The following is a 26,495-nucleotide window of genomic DNA, read 5'->3' as shown; positions in this document are numbered from 1 at the left end:
TTTCCAGTCTGACCATTTCCAGTAAACAATTTGTGTAAAAAACTGGTAGAAAATGGAGGAAAGGAGAGAACACATATTGGGGGAGGGGGGTGTCCTATACCTAGATTCATATTGTCATTTAACCTTCATGCCACCCTATCAATTAGATGTTATTCCCATTTTACAGATAAGGAAACCAAGGCCTAGAAGTGTTAAAGCAATTTCCCCAAAGACCAAGCCTTATTAACTCTTCGTTTCAGATCTATTTGATACCAAAGTATCATACTACAACATCACCACTTTCCAAGGCAGGCGAGAGAGGTGGATTGTGAAGGGACAGGTCTAAGAGCAGTGAGGTGTTTGTCCTCAAGAGCTGTGAACAGGGAATGATGGCCTGGAGGCAGTATTTTAGGAAAGGGAACTAGGTGTGGAGAACAGATTAGGTGGGGCTGGATCTGGCGAGTGCTACTATGGAGCCCTTGTTACATTGCAGGCTTTTGAAATGTTAATATCTTCCTTCCTTTGAAATGTGTGAATCTCTTTAACCCCCATGATAACCCTGTGAGGCAGGCAGATTGGATATCACCTCCATTGAAAATGGAGACAAGGAAACTGAGCCTCAAAGATATGGTTTGCCAAATGATACAACAATTCAGCCCTAACCGGTTTGGCTCAGTGGATAGAGCGTCAGCCTGTGGACTGAAGGGTCCCGGGTTCGATTCCGGTCAAGGGCATGTGCCTTGGTTGCAGGCACATCCCTAGTCAGGAATGTGCAGGAGGCAGCTGATTGATGTTTCTCTCTCATTGATGTTTCTGACTCTCTATCCTTCTCCTTTCCTCTCTGTAAAGAATCAATAAAATATATTTTAAAAAAACCAAAAAAAAAACAAAAAACAATTCAGTGACTCAGCAAGTATACAACCCAAATCTTCTGACCCCCATTCCAGGGCTCATTCCAACATGTTCCAGCTCCCTTGAAAGCATCTCTGACTTGGAATAAGCTGGCAGGAGGGCTGCTTAGCTCACCTGGTAGTAGTAGCAATTAAAGGAGGAGCAAGTCCCCCTGACCAGTATGGCTCAGTTGGTTGGAGCATCTTCCTATATGCCAAGAGGCTGTGGGTTCAATTCCTGGTCAGGACACATACAGAAGGCAACCAATTGATTCTCTCCCCCACATCCCCCGCCTTTTCTCCCCTCTCTAAAATCAATAAGCATATCCTCAGGTGAGGATTTTTTTTTTTTTTTTTTTTTTTTTTAAGAAGAAGCAAGCACTAAAGAGGCCTTGTTAAGGAAGAAGCCAATAATTTCCAGGGGGGTTGGTGAAGGGAACAAAAGGGAGGAAGGAGAGATGGAGCTGAGGTCTTGAGCCTGAGCCATCTGGGAGGATGGCAATGCCCTAGATCAGTGGTCGGCAAACTCATTAGTCAACAGAGCCAAATATCAACAGTACAACGATTGAAATTTCTTTTGAGAGCCGAAAACCGACTTCTGTGCATGGGCCACGAAGTTTCAGTCGCACTGTATGTGCGCGCCTGCACGTGGTATTTTGTGGAAGAGCCACACTCAAGGGGCCAAAGAGCCGCATATGGCTCGTGAGCCGCAGTTTGCCGACCACTGCCCTAGATGGCCATGGGGAGGGGAGGATGAGGAGGCTGATTTTGAAGGGATGGCAGGATGAAGTCAAGTCAACTGTCAATCAGGAAGTTAGAGATGAGGTTAGAGTTCAGGAGAAGGGTCAAGGCTGCAAATAAATATCTGGGATCCATCAGTACCCCAGAGATCCAGGAGTAAGGATAGAAAGTGCACTGGGTAGAAAGGATATCTTCAGTCAGTCTTTTTGGAAAAAAATGAGAAAACTCTGCATCTTAATAAAGATAAACAGATACACAGGTATACCTCACTCTGTCTCCTGCAGGCTTGCTTGCAAGTGCTATAATAGTGAAAAACCTAGACCTGATTTCTCCTCTCTCCAGGATGTCCAGGACTGGGATCCCTGAGAGGAGAGGCGCGGGTTTGGCACACATGTCTGGAGCTGATACAGCTGTAGGACAGAAGTCAGCCCATAGTACATTTTAGTCTTACTCTTACCTGCCACCCCTCCACCTCCCTTCTCCTCCTGCACCTCCACCCCCCTCCCCCGGTTCCTGCTCCCCTACACCAGGTTCTTACCCACTGTCCCTTACCTAAAATTCCCAAATACACTCTTTGGTAATGTCCTCGCTGTCTGCCAACAGGGTGCCGCTTCGGTCGGATCGCATGTAGAAGCCATTGGGTGCCAGCACTGTGAGCAAGTTGCTCCCCTGAAGCTCGATACAGAAATTGAGGGCAAACTTTCCCCAAGGGCGAAAGGTGCCAAAGGATGTTATTGACCAGAAGGATCCACCCTGTGCTGGGGAGGGGAGAGCTCAGGTCAGTGGGCCATTCGGAAGGGGAGTCCTCCAGCAGTGCAGCCTCTGAGGGGGCTCCCAGGACAGATGCCACCCCCCTGGCTCCCCTGCCATGCCTGCGCTGGCAGACCCCTCCATGGAAATGCAGGAGGGCTGGGTTTTGTTCTGCCAGCCCATTTGGAGGCCTAGAAGTGTGAAAACTAAAAGACACTCTGGTTTTCCCTTTGTGATGAACAAGTCCTGAGTGGCAGACCCTGATGTCTGAGTTGGGGTTAAGGCAGAGCTAGACTGTGAGCTGAGGGTGAGGAGCTACTCACCCTGAAAATGGTAGATGCCCTGGCGGCAGGGCAGCAGGTGAATGCAGTTGGGCTGGTCCATGTTGCACTGCATGAGGTCATGTCCTGATGAGATGCCCACATACCCATACCGACCTCGCAATGCAAGGAAGGGGCGGTTGGCTAATCGAATCCCAAATTCCTCATTTGGGCCTAAAAGAAATTAGGAAGGCATTATTTGGGTGGCATTATTTGCAGAAGGCTATTGTCAATATTTTAACATTTAGTGAACACCTACTGTGTGCCAGGTACTAGTGTGAAATGTTTGTGAAAGCACTTAGAAATTTTTATATTCTTCCTTCCTTTGAGATGCATGACTCTCTCTAACCCTCATGATAACCCTGTGAGGCAAGCAGATTGGATATCACCTCCATTGAAAACGGCTCAAAGAGGTGGTTTGCCCAAATGATGGCAAAAATTCAGAGACTCAGCAAGTATGCAGACCCAAATCTTTTGACCCCCTATTCCAGTGCTCATTCCAATATGTCCCAGCTCCCTAGAAAGCATCTCTGACTTGGAATAAGCTGGCAGGAGGGCTGCTTAGCTCACCTGGAATGGTGGCATTGGCTATCAGCAGGCTGTTGGGTGCGATGCCCAAGAAGCGTCCACTGGGAGACTGCAGGATGATCCTGCCACAATTCCAGTGCATATGGAAGAAGGTGTCACACTCCAGAGGGTGCCCATTCGCCAGCACTGTCCTATGGCGCCTCTGGAGATTATAATGAGAACAGAAAAGGAACGCAAGGGATGAAAATAGCTTTCTTCCCATCACTTTTATTCCTAAACCTTCTTTCCTACACCCCACCCACTAGCCTTTTTCATTCTCCCAGGGTTTGCTTTATACTTGCATATTGTTTTTGGAAAACATGTTGTGACCTTGGCCCTCTCACTTGCCCAGGCTGTGCTGTATTCCAGAGCCCCAGTATCAAAAAGGGACCTGGATATCCATATGGAGAGAAATAAACCTTGGCCCAGACTCCAAAATAATTTCAAAATGGATCATAGATGTAAAAGTGAAACCTAAATTATAAAACATCAAAAAGAGAACAAAGGAGAAATTCTTTGCAATTTTGGGGTAGACAATGATTTCTTCGGACCAAAAAAAAGCACTAATCATTTATAAAATGTAGAAACGGGACTTCATTAAAGTTAAAACTTGTTACTCAAATGACACTGGTAAGCAAATGAAAAAGCAAGCCACAGATTGGGAGAAAACATTTACATATATTTGGCAAAGGACTTGACTTTAGAACATATAATAGAGAACCCTTATAATTCAATAATAAGACAAACAATCCAATAACAAATGGGCAAAAAATTTGAACAGAGAGAATATACAAATGCTCAATAAGTACATGCAAAGATGCTCATACATTATCAATTATAAGGGAAATGCAAATTAAAGCCATAATAAAATGTCATTACACACCCATTATGTTGGCTAAAATTAAAAAAAAAAAAATACCAAGTGTTGAGGAGGATATGGGACAATTAGAATTTTTATGTATGACTGGTGAGAATGTAAAATGGTACAGTCACTTTAGAAATCTATTTCACATTTTCTTAAAAAGTTAACCACACATTTTATCAGTAGTTACAATGCTGGGTATGTGCCCAAGATAACTGAAGAAATAGGCCCACAAAAAGACTTATACACGAATGTTTATAGCAACTTTATTCATAATAGCCAGACTGGGAACATCTCAAGTTATTAACAAGTGAATGGGTAAACAAATTATGTTTGTGATTTTTTTTTGTTTATTTATTTATTTTTTTAGAGATAAAGGAAGAGGGAGAGAGAAAGAAACATCAATGCAGGACATCTATCAGCCGCCTCCTGCACACTTTCTACCTGGGATGGAGCCCACAACCTGGGTCCCTGCCCTGACTGGAACCTGCAACCTTTCTGTGTACAGGATGATGCCCAACCAACTGAGCCACACTGGCCAGGGCTGTTTGTGTTTTTGAGTAGTAAAATACTACTCAGCAATAGAAAGGAATCAACTTCTGATACATGCAACATCATGAATAAATTTAAACACAGTATGCTAAGTGAAAGAAGCATACGTACTGTAATATGGTATGATTCCATTTATATGAAACTAGAGGCCCAGTACACGAAATTTGTGCATGGGTAGGGTCCCTAGCCCTGGCCAGCGATCAGGGCCAATCTGTGGGGCGACCGGCGGGGCGATCGGGGGGCTCCCCACAGGCACCTGCCTTGGCTGGCCTGGGGCCTGCGGGCTGGGGGCAGTTCCTGCATTGAGCATCTGCCCTCTGGTGGTCATTGTGTGTCATAGCGACTGGTCATTCCGCCGGTAGTTCCACCATTTGGTCGATTTGCATATTAGGCTTTCATTATATAGGATTCTGAAGTAGGAAAATCTAAATGTAATCCACAGTGGCAGAATACATATCAGGGGTAGTGAGAAGAGCAAGGATGAATGGAACTGATTGGAAAGGGGCAAGAGGGAATTTCTGTGGTGGTGAAAATAGTCTCTAACTTGTTAAATGGTTGTGGCATGGTTGCATAGGTGTATACATCTGTCAAAATGTATTGAATTGCACACTTAAAATGAGTGCATTTTATTGTATGTGAGTTGATAAATAAAATTGATTTTTTTTCAAAAAAGGCCCCATTGGCCCTAGCCGGTTTGGCTAAGTGGTTAGAACATTGGCCCTTGGACTAAAGGGTCGATGAGGGCTGGATTCTGGTCAAGGATACATACCTCGGTTGCAGGCTTGAATCCCACCTCCCATTGGGGCTCATGCGGGAGGCAACCAGTTGATGTATCTCTCTCACATGGGTGTTTCTCTTTCTCTTTTTCTCTCCCCCTCTCTTCTACTCTCTCTTAAAAAATCAATGAAAAAAATGTCCTTGGGTGAGGATTAACAACAACAAAAAAGAGGCCTCATTGGATGAATATTGGCCCATTGGGTGAAAATGAATGTTTATTGACAAGGGCCTCCATGGTTCACTTTACCATCTGGTCATCTGCCTTGAAGAAGGAAAAAGTGTGTCTAGAGAGAGTATTTAGGGCTTAAAGGTTATCTTGCTCAGAAAGCCAAGGTCTTACCTGGGCTAGGTAGCAACCATTGGCTGAACGAAGCTGCAGCATGGGTCTGTCATTGTTACTTTCAAACTGGAACAACGACATTGGGGTTAAGTGCTCAGAGGCAGCATATACCTCAACATCTGCAGAGGAAGAATATGTCATAATAAGCCCAAGTCTGGTCTCATCTTCAGTTTCAGCCCCTTCTCTATGCTTTATGACTGGGGTTCCCTCTGCTTTCCCTCCTTGTCCTTCATCTCCTTCTTTTGGACCCTAGAAGCCTGGAGAAGACCCAGGACCCTTTCCTCTAAAGCCCACACACCTGCTTTATTGCCCTTCTCCATGGCACAGAGATCTTGGGACCCCTAGATATTCCTTATGAGTAGGTTCAAAACTCCTCACTGATCCCAAACACATTTTCCTCTTTTCAGCAGCTAGCCCTCCCTTCCCCCATGGCTGCATCAGACCCAGCACTTGCCATAGACGACAGAGAGGAACTTCCGAGTCTTTGCCCTGAGGCTGACCCAGGTGGGGCAACGTTGTAGGATGAACCACTCCTCGCCCCTATGGGGATTGGAGCCCAGGCCCAGGAGCAGGCGTGGGCCCTGTGCATACAACATGCCCCCTTCTCCATCACTCAGTGCCACGAGTCCTCCAGGCCGCACTTGCATGTGAAAAGCGGTCTGTGATGAGGGTTTGGAGACCAGCCGGTCTAAGTGGGACAAGAAACAGTGTGTAGATGTCTCCAGGTGGTAGCATCCATCTTGGAAATGCAACAGGAACCCACATTCCCCCAGGCAGGGAACTGGTGCGTCCACCCAGACACGACCCACAGTAGGGTCGGCCCTGGCATAGCGGTGGTTGAAGGGGCTGTAGAGGATCACGTGGACATGCAGGGCTGGCCGGGGCGTCCACATATGGTAAGCTGAGAGGACCCGGGAGTTGCAGAACACATCGTGGCCATCGGACTCCAGATAACGACCACTGATTATGCACTGGAGGGTCCACTTGCCATTGCGGTGGAAACGGAGTAGGAAGCATCCGTGGTGGCTCGTCCTTGGCCGGTCATAGCACAGGGAGCCATCTGCCTCACACAGAAGGTAGAGGCCCTGCAAGCTCCTTAGCCGTACCACAGCCTGTGTGTCATGCTCATTGCTGACCAGAATCTCCCAGGTCTGGAGGCATTGGGAGGGAGGAGAGGGAAATCAGTACTGCAAGTGACTAGACCAAGGAGTCCTACAACCATCATCTCTGGCACCACCCTAGAACCTTCCTCAAGACCAACCAACTTCCCCTTCCACATCAGTCTCCTGGATGTTGGTTTCTTTACTCTCTCATCCAACAGTAATCAAAAGATCTCAGGACACCTCCAGCACTAGAGCCACAGGGCTCCCCAGGATCCCAAGAGAAGTTCTGGATGCCCACCTTCTCCAACTAATGGGAGGTAAACCTCCCTCTCTTCCTTGACCACTTTCTTCAATACCTAGTTTTTAAAGAAATGTTTTGGTTTAAGTCTTACTTCTCTCTTCCTTACTGTTGCCCCTGAATAGCACAGTCAGCCAACTCTTTCATCCCCAAAGGACACGTCCCGAACATGGCAGGAGAAAGCAAGACCTCTTACAGCCAGGCCTGGGCTCAGGGATGAGTCAGGCAGCACGGATAATTGAGATGCAATTGTTTGCTTTAGGTGCGATCAACCCTGTTATAAGCGAGAGGATCTCGCTACTGTTTCAATCTTAGTATCCCAGAGGGGCCTACATCTCTCTCTAAAATGAGAACCAACTCTCCTAGGGCTTCGAGTACCCCATTTCCACACTACAACCAGAACAAAATCATAGTCTTGCAGTATCCACTGATTTAACTGTTGGATCCCCAAAATTCTGCCTTCCAGCCTGGGCTCTCCACCTCTCCTCTTTGTGATGACACAACCACTCTGTGCTGGAATGCAGGGTAGGGGACATACAGAGCTAGACCAAGTAGCAAGGCCAGGACTGAGCGTCACCTCCTGGAATAGGTTTTGAGACAGGGAGATGGAGCAATAGAGACCTGTGGGCAAGAGCCTGGGGTAGAAGGGTCTTGAGCTAGCAATGGCAGAGGCCAGGAAAGTAATCAGGTAGAGTGCACTCCCCGCTCCCCTCTCTTCCCCCCACGTGAGAGCTTAGTCACTGGGGAAATGGTTCCAGTACAGGTTTACTCTGTTACCTGTCTCCGGCCCAAACCTTTTGCAGTAGTAGTGACCATATTCTTATATGGCTCATAAGTGAGGTAGGATCCTGCCCAGCTGATGAGCCCAACCCTTAGGTCTTCCGGCTTGGGTCGTCTTTGCATCCATTCCACCTCCTCCATGGGGCCGGCACCACAGCTGATGACTCCTTCCGGCCCAGCCTTCCCCCCAGTGGTGAGGTTCCACAGGCCATAGGGCCTGGAATCAGGCCCAAAGTACCCACCGGAAGACGTTCCCAGAGGGAACTTTCCAGGCAGAGGCTGACTAGGGCTCAGCACCTCTGTGACCCGGGCGCATTGTGACTGAGAGCTGCCCCTCATCCCACCATAGTGGGGAAAGGGCCCTGGCTCAGCATCAATCTATAACCCAGAGTAAGTGGGTCCAGGCCTCGGGCATTAGCCTCTCCACGCCACTCCAGGATCCGATGTGGGCTGTGTTAAGACTGAGAATCAGAATTTCAGCTTGTGCTAGTGACCACCTGTGACTTCAGGTAAGTCCCTCTTCTTCTTCACTTCTGTTTCTCTTTTTAATCACAGGAAAAAAATCAACCCTTTTTCTCCTAGAAAGTGGGTTCTACCTGGCTCCTTTGGGCTTAAGGTGTTTTTGGAGTTCATAATATCCAAGCAAAAATCTGTTAACTTTTATGGCCCTTGGGAGGATGAAGCTAAAATGTCTCAGAAGGTACTTTTCTGGGAGGGTGAGGATACCCTAGATAGATAACCAGCACGGATCAAATGACTCATTTTAATCAGGAAAGGCTGGCTCTGGAGCAGGGGAAGAGAATAGCCCAGGAGGGGAGAGTCCCAAGCACCCATCAAAACCCCCAGCTGCACTGCTGCTGCGCAGACAATTGGTGCTACCTCTAATACCAGCCCAGACCCCCAGAGTCTCTGTTAGCCATTACCTCCGGGAGAAAATAGCCCACAACCTGGAGAAACTGACATGAAAGAAGGGAGAACAGCAAATAAAATAAAATGAAATGAAATAAAAATAAAATAAAATAAAATGGTGGCGATGGTAGGTTTTAAGCTTTGCTGGGATGCAAAGGGAAATGGGCAGAGTGAATCACGCTTGGGGAATAGCCCACAGCCCTGGTTCCTATTCCCCATTGGTGGGCGGTGTCTACCCAGGTAGGAAGAGTCCCAGTGGTGCATAGTAAAGAACTGTAATCCCCAGGCCCTACCAATGTTTCATAAAATAAGGCTAATAGACCACGGAATTGGCTGGGTGACTTTAAAGATGCATATTCATGTTTTCTCCAGTGTACCTCAGGACTCTTGTTTTTTTGTGTTGGTTTTTTTTTTGTGTGTGTGTGTGTTGTTTTTTTTAAAGTATATTTTATTGATTTTTTACAGAGAGGAAGGGAGAGGGATAGAGAGCTAGAAACATCAATGAGAGAGAAACATCGATCAGCTGCCTCCTGCACACCCCCCACCGGGGATGCGCCCGCAACCAAGGCACACGCCCCTGACCGGAATCGAACCCAGGACCCTTCAGTCCGCAGGCCGACGCTCCATCCACTGAGCCAAACTGGCCAGGGCAGGACTCTTGTTTTTAATGAATGTTCCCTCCCCCTCAAATTTTAATGTGATAGTAATCATTAAGAACTACAGCTGGCTAGGAGATGGATAGGATATGAGAGTTATGTGGTTTACAGAAGCATGAAGTTAGATCCTGTTACCCTCAGCAAAGGCCCCTTGGAATTGGGATGAAATAGGATTTCCTCCACTGGAACCCCTACAGTACTTCCAGCCTCAATTAGGAGGGAGCAGCTGAGCTAGGTGAAGGCAGCAATGTATGTGTGTGTGCTTGGAGGGAGGGGGTTTGGCCCTGCAGCCTTAGCTGCTTTGAACCTCCCCCATATTGTCTCGTTGCATCCAATAACCCAGCCCCTACTAGTAGGCTATAGACAACATCATGTACAAACCACAGCAAATTTATTACTCAATATCCAGTGCCACATCTTAGCACCACCCGGAACCCTCCCCTCCCCTCCCCACCTGGCCCCAAGGGTATGCCCAAAATGGAACAAACAAAAGTAAACCCAGGTCCCTGCTCCTCCTCTGGAAGAAATGGTCTCGGCCCTGGAAGCCCCTTCCACAGGTCCCAGCAGGGAGGAGAGTGGACCCCTCTGTGCCTGGAGAGCAAGGCTCCAGGCTCCAACAACAGAGAGAACATGCAGGCATGAGGGGCAGGAGCAGAGGCCGGTGTCTGTGGGAGGAGGAGCAGGAGGGCAGGGCACTGCCTGAGGAGTCCGAGAGTCTGGTCATCCCGGGGATGCACGCGGGGGCTTCCGGGCAGCAGGGGCCGGCCCCTGGTTGGTTAGCGCTTTGACAGCTCATGGGACAGCCAGTCCAGCCCATCGTATAGGCCTGTACCTTGGGTGGCACAGGTGGCCTGGACGTACCACTGTGGGGAGAAGGAAAGAGGTTAGTATCAGGGAAGAAAAGGGGGATGCCTTCACCTTCTGCCCAGCCTGCGGCTCCCTTGGGAGAGGCAGGACCCTCACCGTGCGACTGCGCAAGTGCTGCAGGCCCAGCTTGTCGGTCAGCTCGCTCACAGGCATGGCGTTGGGCATATCCTGCTTGTTGGCAAAGACCAGCAGCACGGCATCCCGCAGCTCATCCTCCTGCAGCTGAGAGAGGCCAAGGGGGTGGAATCTGGGGTCCTTTGGGGTCCCCAGGCTCCCTCTTCCCTGCTGTGTAGGGAAGCTCTCCTTTCCTCCCAGCATATTTGTGGGAAAAACAAAATATTGTGTAGTCTACTGCTGAACACAAGACACAGAGTTGTAATTCACTGGAGGCCATCTTGGCCTTAAGTCTAGAAAGAGCCTTTTCTAATTTGAGTAATTGCCCTAATCAAAATAAAATTTCGAAATGGAAAAGCAAGGACGTAAGATGATACTTCTCTCCACCACATAGTCCCCTCTTCCCACTAACTTCTCAGACACAGATGTGAAGACGTGAAAATTCATGTCCTCTATTTGTTACCTGACCCAATTCAAAACAGGGTGAGAGTCTCCTTGTGTCTGTGTCCACAAAGAGAAACACACATTCAAGGCCCGTGAGGCATTTCTTGATTTCACACCACGACAGAGATCTGTCTTGACACCGGGGGCTCCGTCCCAGGGCCCTGACGCTCACCATCTTCTGAAGTTCATCAGCCGACTCCTGGACCCGCTCCCGGTCATTACTGTCCACCACGAAGATGAGACCCTGGGCAGAAAGGAAGGTGGAGCAATCACTCCCGTCTAGAACACACTTTAGTCTGGCTCTTTCTCTCTTTAATTGTCTCTAAAAACTTCCACTAAGGCTCTGCAGATGTCCTGGCACAAAGTGGAGACACCCTGCAAAGGATACAGCTTCTGCCCTCAGGCAAGCAATCTAGTTAAAAGACATAGGTGGGAGCAGGGAGAGAGGTGATGAGAGCTAAATCAGGCAGCCTGGACCCTGGACCCCAACCCTGCTTCTCAGAACACCCCTGAGTCTGAGTCTCAGAAGACTAAGGCCAATTCTGAAGGATGATGAGAAGCTAGCTTACAAAAGGGGGGGGGGGGGCGGAGGGGTTTAAAGGAAGCAGGGCTTTAACCTGGCCTGGGGCCCAGACTAGACATCTCAGTCTTCCTAACCCTAACACCACCACCCCCGGGGTTGGGGAGACATCCCTGCCCCCACCTGAGTGTTCTGAAAGTAGTGCCTCCACAGAGGCCGAATCTTGTCCTGGCCTCCCACGTCCCAGACTGTGAAACAGATGTTCTTGTATTCCACTGTTTCCACATTGAAGCCTGCAGATAATTGGAAAAAACATGAGAAAAAAGTCCTGAAAGGAAGGAACTCACTAAAACTAGGTGAATTCAGCAGGGACACAAAACCAGAGGGCAATGATCAAGGCCCAAGGGATCAGAAGCCCAGAGACCAGCAGTCCACAAATGGGGCAGGGTTAGGTCACATCCAGCCCTCCTGGGCACCATCCAACACGTAAAGATACTGTGACCCACTTCTCAGGTAGCTGTATCTGGTGTCAGCTCCCAGTACTGGGATGCAGAGTGGGGCGTAGACCCTGAGGAGGTCAGCCGCGCTCCCGCTCCTCCAATATTGCCTCCAGACTCACCTATGGTGGGAATGGTGGTGACAATCTCCCCCAACTTCAGTTTGTACAGGATTGTGGTCTTGCCAGCTGCATCCAAGCCAACTGCAAAGGAGAGGGGCATGGCGATAGAGATAGGAGCGAGGGAGCCCCCTAGAGACCAGGGAAGGGGAAAGGCCAGGACAGCTGATGGTGATGGTGATGGGGCGAGGGGCCGAGAGCCCAGCGCCTTCAGGTGAGCGCTGTTGTCTACCTTCCGGGCCTTGAGGGCAGTCTGGGTGGTGAGCGCCAACTCCTGAACCCAAAGCCGGAGAGGAGGGACGGGAGAGGACTGGGGGTGTAAGGTCATAGGGGGGAGAGTCCCCCTCCTTTTAAAAGTCGTCTCCAAGGGCGGAATCCTCCCTTCTCTCCAGCCGGGCTGGGGCGGAGGGAGCTTCACCCCACCCAGGCCCGCAGCTCCCGGTCTCAGGGCCCAGGGTCGGCGCTGCAGACCACGACCCCCCCCCTAGAGCAGTGGCTCGGGGGGTTAGGGAGTGGGTGACTCAGGGTCACTGGTCGGGTGAGCTGGCTGGAGGGACCGGGGCGGGAGGGCTGCGCGGGGGCCAGCGCTCCCGTCCGGGCCGCGCGCTTGATCTGCCTCACCCATGAGGATCCGCATCTGCTTCTTCCCGAAGATCCGAGAAAAGAGCGCGGACACGGTGAGGCCCATGGCGGGGCCCGGGGGAGGGGGCACGGGCACGGACACGGGGGTGCAGGCTGGAACCGGCCGGTCGCGGGGGGATGGGGCTCGGCAGCAGCAGGAGGAGGAGGTGCCGCCACCGCCTCCGCGCGTCCCGGCCCGCCCTACGTCACTGCAGCCCCGCCCCCGCCAGGGCCGGCCCCGCGCCCCGCGCCCCGCCCCGCCCCGCCCCGCCCCGCCCCGCGGCTCCGGCTCCAGCAGAAACTGAAGCTGACCGAGTCTCCGCTCCTGGCTGCGTCCCGCGCCAGCTTTAAGGAGGAAAGGCTCAGGTTTCCCCACCTGATTCTAGCGAGCCGGTCACATCTGCGGCTGCTGGACCGGCATCCGAGCGGGGCCGAGGAAAGCCGTCACCTCTTCACGGTGGCCCCCTTCTCCATCATCCGTGGCGGCCGCAGGGCTTTCGTTTGTAGCGTTCAGCTCACTCTGGGCTCCGGTTTCGCTCCTAGTAACTAGCAGCATCGACTGTGTGCACCACCCTCTCAAGGATGCGGAAGCTCCGTGCTGAGGTCTTAGTCCTCCCTTTTGCCCCCTCAGCTCCTGGAACGAGGGCATGACTGCTCTTCAGTCATAGACTTGCAATCCTAAGAAGGCTTTTACAAGGCCAAAGAGTACATGTAAGAGTCCCAGCATAATAACACACTGGTGGTGAACAATCAGATCAGTTCTACGTCTTTAGCTCTGTTACTAACCTCTTTCTTCTCCTCCCTGTTGTCACTGCCCTATTTCACTACCATCTCTTCTCATGATTGAATTAGCCTCTTCACAGGTCTCCTGCCCCTTGGTATCATCACCCAGTTATACAAGTCTTGATGATGCCACTCTTGCAATTAAAATTTAGTGTATTATCACCCAGGACAAAATCTAAATGCCTTAATTTGGGTCCATACGCCAGCCCCATCTGTTGCCACCTCCTTCACACACCCTAAACTACTGCCTTGAGATGACTCTCAATGCTTTCCAGGTGAGCCAGGCTCCCTGAAGCCCTAGGAGTCCTTGCAATCTTTTTCCTCTGCCTGAATGCTTGTTTCCCTCATCTCTAGTTATACGAGCAATCACTACTCATCCTTCAGATCCCAAAGTATTTTCCTTGACAGCCTTCTCTGCCTCCCCTAGATAGGCCTCCCTCCTAATTTCCATTTCACGTTAAATATACTTATACACACTGGTATGATGGCTGGACTTGTATTTGCAGGCCTGGTCCCTCACTAGATGCGAGCTCCTTGAAGGCAGGACCTTGTCTCTCCATGGTGATTATCTGGCATGGCATTTGATATGTTGAGAGTGGGATTGATCTGCATAGGATTCCTAAACTTACTGTGTGACCTTGGGCATGCTACTTAACCTCTCTGTGCTTCATGTTTCCCTATCTGTAAAACAGTGCTAATGATACCCACTGAGCAGAATTATTGTAAGACTACATAGCAAAACGCTTGTGAAGCTTCTGGAATATAGTTGTTGGCACTTGGGAAAGACGTTTTGGCTATAGGGTGCCCTCTACAAACACTTGTTGAATCAACTCAGCAGATTCAGAAGGGGTGCTAATAATTATTATACTATATGCTTACTAGGTGCCAAAGGCTGGCCTAGAAAGGGTTGCTGTTTTTGTGGTCTAAATGGGAGTCTTCATTGCTGCTCTTTAGGTACAAAGGTACTGAGCCCTCAAATAGTGGGGACTTCGCTCACCCAAATGTTTGGTAAGGACAGTGCGACGTCGCCTTGTCCCTTGCTGATCGTAGCCTGAGGGCAAGCTCAGGCCAGCCTCCTGAAACCAACAGTACCGCGTGTCCTCAGCTTGCGCTTGCTGTGCTCTTCGCGACAGCGGCCCACCTGCAGCCCCGCGAGATTCTCAACAGGCGGATCCCACTCAGGGGCTGAAGTAGCCCCACCCACTCCGTGCCCACTGGGGGCGGAGCCTGTGGCATCGTGCTGTCGTCACTTCCAGCGGACCCGGAAGCGCCCCAGACGGGGCTCTGCAGTTAGGAAGTCGTGATGGGGCTGCTGCGCTCAGCTCAAACCCTTGCGGACCGTGGGCCCGGGCCCGTTCGGGGCTGCTGATGGCCCGGCGAGCGAGGAGCCGGAGCGGCTGCTGGGACAGTGCGGGCGAGGCCTGGAAGTGCGCTCCTATTGTGCTGGCGTCGCCCCGCCTCTAGGATAGGACCCGCCCCCGCCCTGGGTCCAGGGACCGGGGGCGCTCTCAATTTCGGTCTTGGAAGCTGGGAGGAGCGGATATGCGGCCTCGGGGACAACAACATCTGCTAGCGTCTTCGTGACCCTCTACCAGGTTGTCCAAACGCGGACGTGGAACGACCAGTTCTGAATCCTCATGGAGAAGTTTGGGATGAATTTCGGGGCTGGCCCGAGCAAGAGGGACCTGCTGGAGACTATTGAGAGCCAGAAGAAGCAGCTCATCCAGTACCAGGCACGGCTCAAGGATGTGGTCCGCGCCTATAAAAGCCTACTGAAAGAGAAAGAGGCTCTGGAGGCCAGCATCAAGGTGCTGTCGGTATCCCACGAGGCGGATGTGGGCCTCGCAGGTGTCCAGCCTCCAGGCCACACCTCTCCTGACTGCGTGGATGACCGATGCTCCACTCACAGCGAGGATAGCACTGGGACCGCCACCAGCTTGGATACCACGGCCAGTCTCACTAGCACCAAGGGTGAGCTTGGGGCAGAAGATGACAGACTGGCCTGTGGACCACCACCTCTAAAGTCCGAAGAGGCTAGTGGGTCAGAGAGTGGTGTTAGCCGTAGCAGCGGGGATGGACAGTCTGCGGGTGGGGAAGTGGACAAACGATTGCACCAGCTGAAGACTCAGTTGGCCACTTTGACTAGCTCTTTGGCCACAGTCACCCAGGAGAAGTCTCGCATGGAAGCTTCTTACCTGGCTGACAAGAAGAAGATGAAACAGGACTTAGAGGATGCCAGTAAAAAGGCAGAGGAGGAGAGAGAGCGTCTGGAGGGAGAATTGAAGGAGCTGCAGGAGCAGATAACAGAAACCAAAGCCCGACTTATCACACAACAGCATGATCGGGCCCAAGAGCAGAGTGACCATGCCTTGATGCTGCGTGAGCTCCAGAAACTGCTGCAGGAGGAGAGAACCCAGCGCCAAGACTTGGAGCTTCGGTTAGAAGAGACCCGAGAAGTCCTGGCTGGGCGGGCATATGCTGCTGGTCAGATGGAAGGGTTTGAACTGCAGGCTAAACAGCTGACCCGTGAGGTGGAGGAACTTAAAGGTGAGCTGCAGGCTCTTCGAGATGAGAAGAATCGGCCAGACCCCCGGCTGCGGGAGCTTCAGGAAGAGGCTGCCTGCCTTAAGAGCCATTTCCAGGCCCAGTTGCAGCAGGAAATGAGGAAGGTAATTATCTTCATCTCCCTCAATCATTTAGCCTGAAGTGGGAAATATTAAGGCTTTTTTTCTCCTTTGATAGTGACTGTACTGTCAGTTTTTGATGCTACTCAAAAAGTTTTATTTGTGAGTCCTGGGAATTTCTGTTCTGTGTGGTGTTGACAGTATCCACAGAGTGTGCTTCCAACAGGATGTGGAGCTTCTGAGTGTCAGCTGGGTTGGAGCCAGACAGCTCTGAATTTCTGGGCATTGGCATCTTACCAGCTGTGCTCTGTGAAGCGTATCGTAGCAACTGTGCAAGGAAAGGTAGTATGTTTGCCTGTAGGTATATGCCTATATGTAGGTAGCAGTATATACCTACAGGGAGAATGGCTGAAGGGAATTTTCTTCAAAGAAATAACCTCTTGTAATTGCTTTCAGTCAAGATTTGCCTTTAAAGGTATGCTATTTTATAGTGCCTCTGTTCAGAATGGAGAGAGATCCAACTCAGTTTTGAACCTCCCAGCAATATTGGAGAGGAAAAGAATGTCACCTGATTTCTTAATAGGATTTGGGGAAGTACATGATACACAAGGATAACATATTTAATATGAGTTGAATGTGTAATGGGAGAAAGTGGAAGCACTAAGGATAAGAAAAAGGATTGATATACAAAGGTTCTTGTTTTAAAAATATATATATTTTATTGATTTTTTACAGAGAGGAAGGGAGAGGGATAGAGAGTTAGAAACATCGATGAGAGAGAAACATCGATCAGCCGCCTCCTGCACACCCCCCACCGGGGATGTGCCCGCAACCAAGGTACATGCCCTTGACCGGAATCGAACCTGGGACCCTTCAGTCCGCAGGCCGACGCTCTATCCACTGAGCCAAACCAGTTAGGGCTACAAAGGTTCTTAATATTGTTTGGTATAACTTGTGACTGAGAGCAGAACCCTAGCAGGTTACAGGAACTTTTGTGAGCTCCCAAATCAAAAGGAAAATCCCCAGTTCCCATTCCTGTCAGGTCAATCCCCGGCCTTTTGCTCCCCTATCTTGCTTTCTCAAAGTTTGCCATAGAGCTTTGTGCCTTTTCTGGATGGATTTCTATCTGTTCCCTTGTTTTACAGACAGCCCTTGCAGAGGATCAACTACGCCAGCAATCTCAGCTGGAAGAGAAGAGGGTGGCAGCCTTGGAGAACCAAATATCTGAGGTGTCGGAGCTGCTGGGCACCTATGAGAAAGCCAAGCAGAAGGACCAGCTGGCCATCCAGAAGCTGAAGGAACGCGTTCTGCAGCTGGACCTGGAGAACAAGACGCTGGCTCTTGCAGTCTCTAGCCGGTCCCCTCTAGACAGCCATGCAGAAGAGTCCAGTCTGGATGTCAATGTCCTGAAGGACAAGATGGAGAAGCTGAAGAGGCTGCTGCAGGTGGCAGCCAGGAAAAGCCAGGTGACCTTGGATGTAGAGAAGCTCTGCAACCTGGAGATAATGCCCAGCTCTGAGGCTGCCGATGGGGAGAAGGCTACTGCGCTCTACTACCAGCAGGAGCTGAAACAGCTGAAGGAAGAGTTTGAGAGGTATAAGATGAGGGCCCAGGTCGTCCTCAAGAGCAAGAACACCAAAGACGGTAACCTGGCCAAGGAGCTGGAGGAATCCCAGGAACAGCTTGCAGAGCTGAAGGAGAAGTATATCTCCCTGCGGTTGTCCTGTGAGGAGCTCGAGCGCCAGCACCAGCAGGAGGCTGAGGACTGGAAGCAGGAGCTGGCCCAGCTGCAGCATCACCACCGGCAAGAGCTGGAGCGGAGCCAGCTGGACTTCAGGGACCGCACGCTGAAACTGGAGGAGGAGCTGCACAAGCAGCGGGACCGTGCCCTGGCTGTGCTGGCTGAGAAGGACTTGGAGCTGGAGCAGCTGAGGTCTGTGGCATTGTCTTCTGTGCTGCCAGGACGCAGAAGCCCCGTGGGTGGCGGGGATCCTGGGGACCCGGCTGACATAGCTTCTTCCCCTGATAACCTGACCCAAGCACTTCAACTTGCTGCGGCCAACGAGCCCACTTTCTTCCTGTACGCTGAGCAGTTGGCCCGCAAGGAGGTGGAGATCACATTCCTGAGGAAGCAGAAACATAGGCTGGAGGTGGAGGTGCATCAGCTGCAGGAGCGGCTGCTGGAGGAGGGGGAGCGGCACCGAGAGGAGGTTGGGGTCCTACAGAGCCACATTGAGAAGAACACCAGAGACCAGAGTCGGGAGGGAGCCAATCTGGAGTACCTCAAAAACATCATTTACCGCTTCCTGACCTTGCCTGACAGCCTGGGCCGCCAGCAGACACTCACAGCCATCCTGACTATCTTGCATTTCAGTCCAGAGGAGAAACAAGTGATAATGCACCTCCCACCCAGTGGTAGCTGGTGGCCTTCTGGCAAGAGATGATGTCATCTTCACTAACTCCTAAAATTTCCATGCCTCTTATGTGGGAAGAGACAGACTCTGGTTTCTACTGCAGCTTCTCTTACCTTACCATTTTTTTTCTTCAGTGTTGAACTGGAAGGAGTCTTCAAAGTGGGGTGGGATATTCTGCCAAATGCCATTAATGCTGCTTTATCCATGGGCCCTAGAGATACTGGAAATGTTGGGACAACATCTTCTGGTGGTGGTGTGTGTGTGTGTGAGGAGGAGAGGTTAAGATTGAGAGGTGCAAAAGTTGGGGAAGTGGTAGGAAAATATTTGAAAATAAGACTTTTTGTTTTAACATTGTGTTACTGGCGCAGAGTAGTAGTAAATGTGACTCCAAAGGGAGTTCAGGCAGTTTCTAAACACACACAGGACCAGCTGTTTTCTCCATCATCACAATCTGAGTCTGGTCCACTGCTGCCCCAATTATCTGGGGACATAAATCCAGGCTGGAGAGGGGCCATGAAGTTTGAAATAGTGACAGGTTGTCCACTAGTCGAGAGGGACACGGAATAGTGAGTTCATCCTGGAACTGGGAAGCTTGGTCTAATCAGTCTGCACAAAACACAGTTTCGACCACCCTAGAGAAAATCCTGAGCACCAGTTTGATCTTATGGATTTCCTGAGTGACCTGCTTTTGGCCTAGATAGGATTATAATAGACCTTTCACACTTGTCCCTCCCTTAACCAGTCTGCCTATGGTTGACCTGCGATTTGTGAGTAAATGACTGCTATCTTTTGTTCAATGTTGAACTTGCATTAAGAAAAAAATCTGCCCAGCCAGTGTGGCTCAGTGGCTGAGCTTTGACCCATGAGCCAGGAGGTCTCGGTTCAATTCCTGGCCAGGGCACTTGCCTGGATTTTGGGCTCAATCCCCAGTAGGGGGTTGCAGGAGGCAGTGGATCGATGATTCTTTCTCATCATTGATGTTCCTATCCCTCTTTCCCTCTCCTTTCTCTCTCTGAAATTAAAAAAAAAAAAAAAAAAAAAATCCTAGCTTCTTGCAGAGAGGGGTCCTATTGGGAAGCTCTGATCCTGCCTAGCTGTAAAGGAATTAGCTCAGACGTTTATAGGGAAGAGGAAGAAGATTGCTGGGACCCTCACAGGAAAGTGGTGGAAGTTCAGCCGAGGCCAGGCTGGGGTACTTGCTGCTCCGTGGATAGCATTCTGGCTAAGGTGTTCATGGTTACTCTCACCAGGGTATTTTGTCCACTCACTTAGGGAGGTAATAGAGTTTCAGTCCATAGTTCTCATCTTCCCACATGGGTTACTATAACGTTTCCTTCTGCGGGGTTTCTTACAGTTGGAGTTGCGTAAGTAGATTCATTCTGCACTCACGGAAAGGAGGCTTATTTTTCAGGCAGTCTGGAAAAGAGGGACTCAGAAAAGTGGGGTTCAAACAGTGTCAATTTTCCTGTTGGTTTTTTGCCCCCAAATTGTTCTTGCTGGTTATAGAGATCTTTGTACCCTAAAGACCAATGCTTTGCCACTCACGACTAATCTGTATCTTTGTTATTTCATCATAGAGCTGTTTTGTGAGGTTTGAGGTGTAGAAGAATTTGATTAAAATGTTCTGACTGGGAGGCTGGGTGACCTGGACTATCTACAAACTACAAAAAGTGCATGGACTTAATGGAACAGAAGTGATATGTCCAAGTGTTAATAACAAACCATGGAATCATTAAACCTGAACAACTTGCCTTATATGCTTCCATAATGGTATATATTTATCTGGACACAAATAGAGTGCAAATGAAAATGGTAAATGAAAAGGATGGAAATATTTCATTATATTGATCCATGAGCTTGAATCTAGGGATGGATACCTCTGCTTTAACTGCCTCCATCACAACACTAATACTTTTTAGCCTGGGATTATGTGTATTTGTTTGTGTGTAGGCAGCTATACTGGAAAAAGATGTTCTCATGGGTTTAGTGAGTGGGCTTGGAACTTTCATAGTTACTGCTTTAAACTTTAGAAGTAATCTGTGAATGCTTTATTATGCTTCAAGTCAGGGTTTATGGTGTCCTGGAAAAGTTTCTCAGGATGTCAAGCTAAAGTAAATCATCATCATCTCTTAATTTTATTACCTGATCTCCTTACATGTAGGATATACTGTATTATTATTGTTATTTCTAGGTGGTTTTGAACAGAATGGAAAGATCCATATTCATTGTTGCTTTCCCGGGACTAAAAATCCCTGTGCTTTTGACTTTTGAGATGATACCAAACAGGCAAAGAAGCAAGTCAATTTCTGATGAATAATTTTAAGTATCCATATACATAACGCTGTGAATCCTCCCAAATGAAATGAAAAGACTTGGTCCCTTCCTGCCCTTAAGGACACACACGTTCCTCCTCTCCCGACTCATCTCCTCCAAATAAGCTTTTCAGTTATTTGACTGCTTTGCCTGTGCTAGATACTCTTAGAAAAGAAAGGGTGAGAAAGAGAAAGAATTGAATCAGACTCAGAGAAAAATAAACTGTCCTTGGGCTCTGGTCCCAGAATGTCAGTGCACGAGTTGTGTCAATAAGGTAAGGAGACTGACCCTTACTGTTTAACTATTACCACATAAATCAGAAGAATCACTGAGAAGAGATGGGTGGAGAAAGTGGCAGGAAAGCAAATTGACAACTGTAAGGGCTTTCTGCTTTTTACCTTTCATCTCTCCTGTTGGGGACCTCTGATCTGGGGAATAAATGTTCATATGTCATGCCCTTTATGAGGCAAGGTGATATGAATTGCCCAAGGTGCAGAGTCAGGCCCATCTGTTACCCAGAACCCTAAGGCTCTTGACCTTGTCCTGAGAAGCTGCCACTACAGGGTTGTTTCACTCACTCTTATGGAATGTGACAGCACCATATTGAGCTGTAATTTACACCCATGTATATCATTCACTCCTCACAGGTGTCACTATCCCCCATTTTATAGATGAGGAAGCAGAGACTGATGTTAAATTTGCCCATGATCATGTGACTAATAGATGTCCAAATCAGGTCTGATTAACCCCAATCCTGCTTAATCTGGGTGTGCTCTTGTCTCCTTGAGGGTCAGGGCCTGTCTCCATAGATCAGTGGTTCTCAGCCTTTTTAATGCCGCGACCCTTTAATACAGTTCCTCATGTTGTGGTGACCCCCAACCATAAAATTATGTTCGTTGCTACTTCATAACTGTAATTTTGCTACTGTTAAGAATCGTAATGTAAATATCTGTGTTTTCCGATGGTCTTAGGCGACCCTGCCAGCGGTTCTCAACCCATAACAGTAGCAAAATTACAGTTATGAAGTAGCAACGAACATAATTTTATGGTTGGGGGTCACCACAACATGAGGAACTGTATTAAAGGGTCGCGGCATTAGAAAGGTTGAGAACCACTGCCATAGATCAGTGGTCGGCAAACTGCGGCGGTTTGCCGCTCTGTTGAGGAATGAGTTTGCCGACCATTGCCATAGATGATTTGTAGGGATGGAGAGACTAACTGATATCCAAGCTGAACTGGGCTGGTTCAAATGGAGAGTAGGTCTCCAGCTATAAATTGCAATCAAGCAAAGCTGCGACACTACAGAGTTGAAGAGGCAACATTGATTCTTCATAAGAGCCCTACAGCCACTCTGTCCCCTAAGATCTAGATGGCTGCTAATTTTATTGCTTTTTTTTTTAGAGGCGAGAGAGAGAGAAACATTGGTTTGTTGCTCCCCCCTCCATGCATTCATTGGTTGATTCTTCTATGTGCCCTGACCCGGGATTGAAACCACAACCTCGCTATATCGTGCTGATGCTCTAACTAACTGAGCTAACTGGCCAGAGCTACATGACTGCTAATTTTAAAACTTGCACCATTCTATCTAAAAGAGGGCTGGATAACAGCTATCATTATAGTGTGTTTCAAGTATAACCTCTAATAAAGCTGGGGAACCAATGTTGGGAGTTGGAAATAGAACCCTAGTGAATGGGTCACTTTACCCAATCTTCTATCACCTTTACCCCCTCCCCAGCTTCCCCCAAGCAGCCTAGTTATTGATGATTTTTGGAGCAAGAAAATGGATTCAGACTTCTTGGGTTGAAATCTCAGTCCAATCTCCTGCCAGCTGTATTGCCTTGATAAATTAATCTCTCTGAACTCAATTTTCTTGTAATGGGGAATAATAATACCTATTATCTTCAGAATAAAGAAAAACTAAATATAAAGAACCAGCACAGCACCTGAAGCAAAGTAGGTGGTAAACCATGTTTCTTTCCCCCCAAGAATGTTAAGTGGCAGAACTGGAAGTTAGGCTGAGCTCTTCTGGATTTAAGTCCTGTGATTCTTAACCACAAATGCTGCTGTAAACAAAAGGAAAAAGAACAACTGTCTTTACCAAGTGCCTGCTATGAAAACAGATGGCTTGCATTTCCTCACATAATTTACTAATTCTCACAGCAGTTTTGTGAAGCATAGCTGTTTTTCAGGTGAGGAAATGGAGGCACGGAGAGATGAATTGCGCAAGGCCCAGAGCCAGTAATGGCAGGACCAGAATTCAAACACGTTTTTCTCAAGCATGGCCCATGCACTTTGCTGCTGTCTGTGCTGTCTTCCAGCAGAGGGCAACGTAGAATACTGATGAGTGGCTCTGAGAAATGTAGGGGCTGTGCTCTGGCCTGGCTGGAGGAGAAAGGGTCCTTGTCCAGGTAGTCTTCTCTCCAGTGGCAGCTGACTGCCTTGTAATTTCCCAGAAGGCTCATTCTTTCCTAGCAGCGGAGCTCTTTCACTCTGAAAGTTATGAAATGAACTCTGTTACAAGTCAGTTTTGTGTGAGTGTGACTAGTGCCCGTTTTCCCTGGGACCCAGATCGCCTGGATAACCTAAATATCAATGATTCTGACAAGCCTGCCATCCTGAGAGCCCAGAAAAGCGAAGGCCACTTGGAGGCCAATGGCCCCTGTAAGGCCAATGACCCCGTGCCTTGACTTTAGCAAGGAGACCATCTCTGGCTTAGTGTAAACTTGGCCATCCCTATGGGCCACCACTGAGGGACTAAATGTTTTCTTTCATGTCTGAAAGAATTAATTTGAAGACTGGTACAATTTTATGTGAATATGAGTTATTTTTTAATCTATTGATTTTTTTTTTTTATATAAAGAGAAACTTTGACTTGTTGTTCCACTTATTTATGCATTCATTGGTTGATTCTTATATATGCCCTGACTGGGGATGGAACCTGAAATCTTGGTGTATTGGGACAATGCTTTAACCAACTGAGCTACCTGGCCAGGGCCTGAGTTTTTACATGTAGATTGCACATAAACTTTTTGTAAACTGAGGCTGTGCTGTCCACACAGTCAAAATATTTGGGGGTTAATATTTAGAGTGGGGTTCATTGCCTTTCTCTTAGTTCGACAGCTATCAGGTCTTTGAAGATGAAGCCTCCGTCTAGGGAACTTCACAGGCCCATGGGGGACATCCTTCCTGTATACTCCCGTGGGATATTAGCCCAGCTTGAAGCCTTAGTCAGCTGAGATGAGAGAATCTGGAGGCCAAGCTTGTTTGTGTTGGTTTTGAATGCATACATTGTAGCACCTGGTCAGTTTACATTTTCCAATCCTAGCATCCTTAGGTACACTGTTCCTTCTACCTTCAAAGTCCTTCCTCTGTCCCATCCCAGCCTCTACAGTATGGTCCTTTCCTTTCTGACTCAGCTGAAATGTCACTTCTTTGATGCTGAATTTTCTTTTTTTTAACATATTATTATTGATTTCAGAGAGGAAGGAAGAGGGAGAGAGAGATTGAAACATCAATGATGAGAGAGCCTCACTGATCGGCTGCCTCCTGCCCGCCCCCTACTGGGGATTGAGCTTGCAACGGGGCATGTGCCCTGATCAGGAATTGAACCCTGACTTCCTGGTTCATAGGTCGATGCTCAACCATTGAGCCACGCCGGCTGGGCTATGCTGAATTTTCTGATACCCAGGAACACTCAGGTACTTCCTTTTCTGAGGCCCTTCAAGCCCTTTTTTCATACTGACCTTGAGCACAGTGATTTTTTAAAAAAATTCTTTATTGTTTAAAGTATTACATAAGTCTCCCTTTTCCCCCATTGACCTCTTCATGGTTTCCCTAAGCACATGCCCTCACCCCCCTACTGTCTGTGTCCATTGGTTATGCTCATATGCATGCATACAAGTCCTTTGGTTGATCTCTTACCCTCTCACCCTCCACCTTCCCTCTTAGGTTGGACAGTCTGTTCGATGCTTCTATGACTCAGGTTCTATTTTTGTTCATCAGTTTAGGTTGTTCATTATATTCCACAAATGAGAGAGATCATGTGATATTTATCTTTCTCTGACTGGCTTATTTCGCTTAGCATAATGCTCTCCAGTTCCATCCATGCTGTTGCAAATGATAAGAATTCGTTCTTTTTTTTTTTTTTTTTTTACAGCAGCGTAGCATTCCATTGTGTAGATGTACCACAGTTTTCTAGTCCACTCATCTACTGATGGTCACTTACGCTGTTTCCAAATCTTAGTTATTGTAAATTGTGCTTCTATGAACATAGGGGTGCATATATCCTTTCTGATTGGTGTTTCTGTTTTATTGGGATATAGTCCTAGAAGTGGGATCACTAGTAAGCACAGTGATTTTGTGTGCTTTCATTTTTAAATTTTCTTCTCTGTCTCCTTGACCACCTTATAATCTTTCAAGGTCATGTCCCTTGGCACCATTCATCTTTGTGCTATCAGGACTTTTTTATAACCTGGCACATACTAAGTGCTCTATAAGTAGCTGAATGAAGGAACAACAGGCTGAAAATACCAATTTTGTATAATTTTATAATATAATCCACCATCTGCATTCCTATTTGTCACTTAACACTATGCTTTATAGTATTTCCCACCCCCCTCTAATATAGGATCCTGTCTAGGATCACACATGGCATTCAGTTGTCACATCGATTGGTTGCCTCCTGCTCGTGCCACAACGGGCGCTGGGGATTGAACTTGCAACTGAGGTATGTGCCCTTGACCTGTGACCTTTTGGTCCATGGGTTGACACTCTAACCACTGAGGAAAACTGGCCAGAGCTATTGATATTCTATTGCTGCCATAACAAATTACTATAAACATGGTGACTTTAAGACAACATAAATTTACCTTACAGTTCTGGAGGTCAAAAGTCTGAATGATGTCTCACTGGACTAAAATCCAGGTCCCAGCAGGGCTGTATTTCATTCTGGAGGCTCAAGGAGAAAATTTTGTTTTCTTGTCTTTACCAGCTTCTAGCAGCTGCTTGCTCCATGTCTCCTGGTCCCCCTCCTCCATCTTCAAAGCCATCAGTGTTACATCTCTCTCATGGTCACATCTTTTTATAACTCTCTCTCTTCCTTCTTAAGGACCCTTGTGATTACATTAGACCCACCCAGATAACCCAGGATAATCTTTCTGTTTTCAAGTTAGCTATTAACTCCCTTCTGCCATGCAACATAACAAGTTCTTCTCTAGAACATGAGAATATGTACTGGGGTATTATGCTGCCTACCACTGTATATATTTTGAAAATATTCTATCTGGAAAGAATTTTGGTAAATGTGAAAAATGGAAAATCAAAATTCTTCCTCACTCCTTGAAACAAAGGTTTATCGTACTACTGGATAGTTCCTAGCAATATTTTTTCATGGGAAAGCAGCAACACCTAGTGTCTCTCCATATAAATTTCAACAGAAAACATAAAATGTCCTGTAATTAAAAAGGTAAACTAGAAGATGTAGCTCAGTGACTGATGGTGTAGAAATGACATTCTCACCACTCACAGAGAGCGAAGGATGTTGATTCTCCGTATGTTCTTTAGATTTAGTATGAGGCCCCACATCCATGTATATATCCAGAAGTATTTTAAGTAATTCTGTTAGGGGCATGGCACCACACTTGGTTCTGTGATAGA

General features: G+C 48.2%; 3 protein-coding genes across 3 annotated transcripts; 1 reads left to right on the top strand and 2 right to left on the bottom strand.

The window, feature by feature from the left end:
* Positions 1-2,162: 2,162 nt before the first annotated feature.
* FSCN3 (fascin actin-bundling protein 3) lies at positions 2,163-8,100 on the bottom strand (the record flags this gene model as incomplete). Its single annotated transcript, XM_080665084.1, has 6 exons — positions 2,163-2,368; positions 2,684-2,854; positions 3,251-3,410; positions 5,779-5,897; positions 6,233-6,929; positions 7,957-8,100. The coding sequence occupies 6 exons, from the start codon at positions 8,098-8,100 to the stop codon at positions 2,163-2,165; spliced, it is 1,497 nt and encodes a 498-aa protein (XP_080521210.1).
* Positions 8,101-9,894: 1,794 nt separating this feature from the next.
* On the bottom strand, positions 9,895-12,911 carry ARF5 (ARF GTPase 5). Its single transcript, XM_080664062.1, has 6 exons — positions 12,707-12,911; positions 12,089-12,169; positions 11,653-11,762; positions 11,122-11,193; positions 10,488-10,613; positions 9,895-10,387 (listed from the first exon to the last, which is right to left on the bottom strand). The coding sequence occupies exons 1-6, from the start codon at positions 12,771-12,773 to the stop codon at positions 10,301-10,303; spliced, it is 543 nt and encodes a 180-aa protein (XP_080520188.1). The 5' UTR covers positions 12,774-12,911; the 3' UTR covers positions 9,895-10,300.
* A 1,847-nt stretch (positions 12,912-14,758) lies between these two features.
* On the top strand, positions 14,759-19,569 carry GCC1 (GRIP and coiled-coil domain containing 1). Its single transcript, XM_080664061.1, has 2 exons — positions 14,759-16,158; positions 17,259-19,569. Exons 1-2 carry the CDS (start codon positions 15,127-15,129, stop codon positions 18,555-18,557), a joined length of 2,331 nt encoding a protein of 776 aa, XP_080520187.1. The 5' UTR covers positions 14,759-15,126; the 3' UTR covers positions 18,558-19,569.
* The last annotated feature ends 6,926 nt before the right edge of the window (positions 19,570-26,495 follow it).

This window comes from Plecotus auritus, assembly GCF_963455305.1.
Source record: "Plecotus auritus genome assembly, chromosome: 4".
Lineage (NCBI taxonomy): Eukaryota > Metazoa > Chordata > Mammalia > Chiroptera > Vespertilionidae > Plecotus > Plecotus auritus.
The sequence above is the reverse complement of the archived record's forward strand: the minus strand, read 5'-3'. Positions and strand labels throughout refer to the sequence as shown.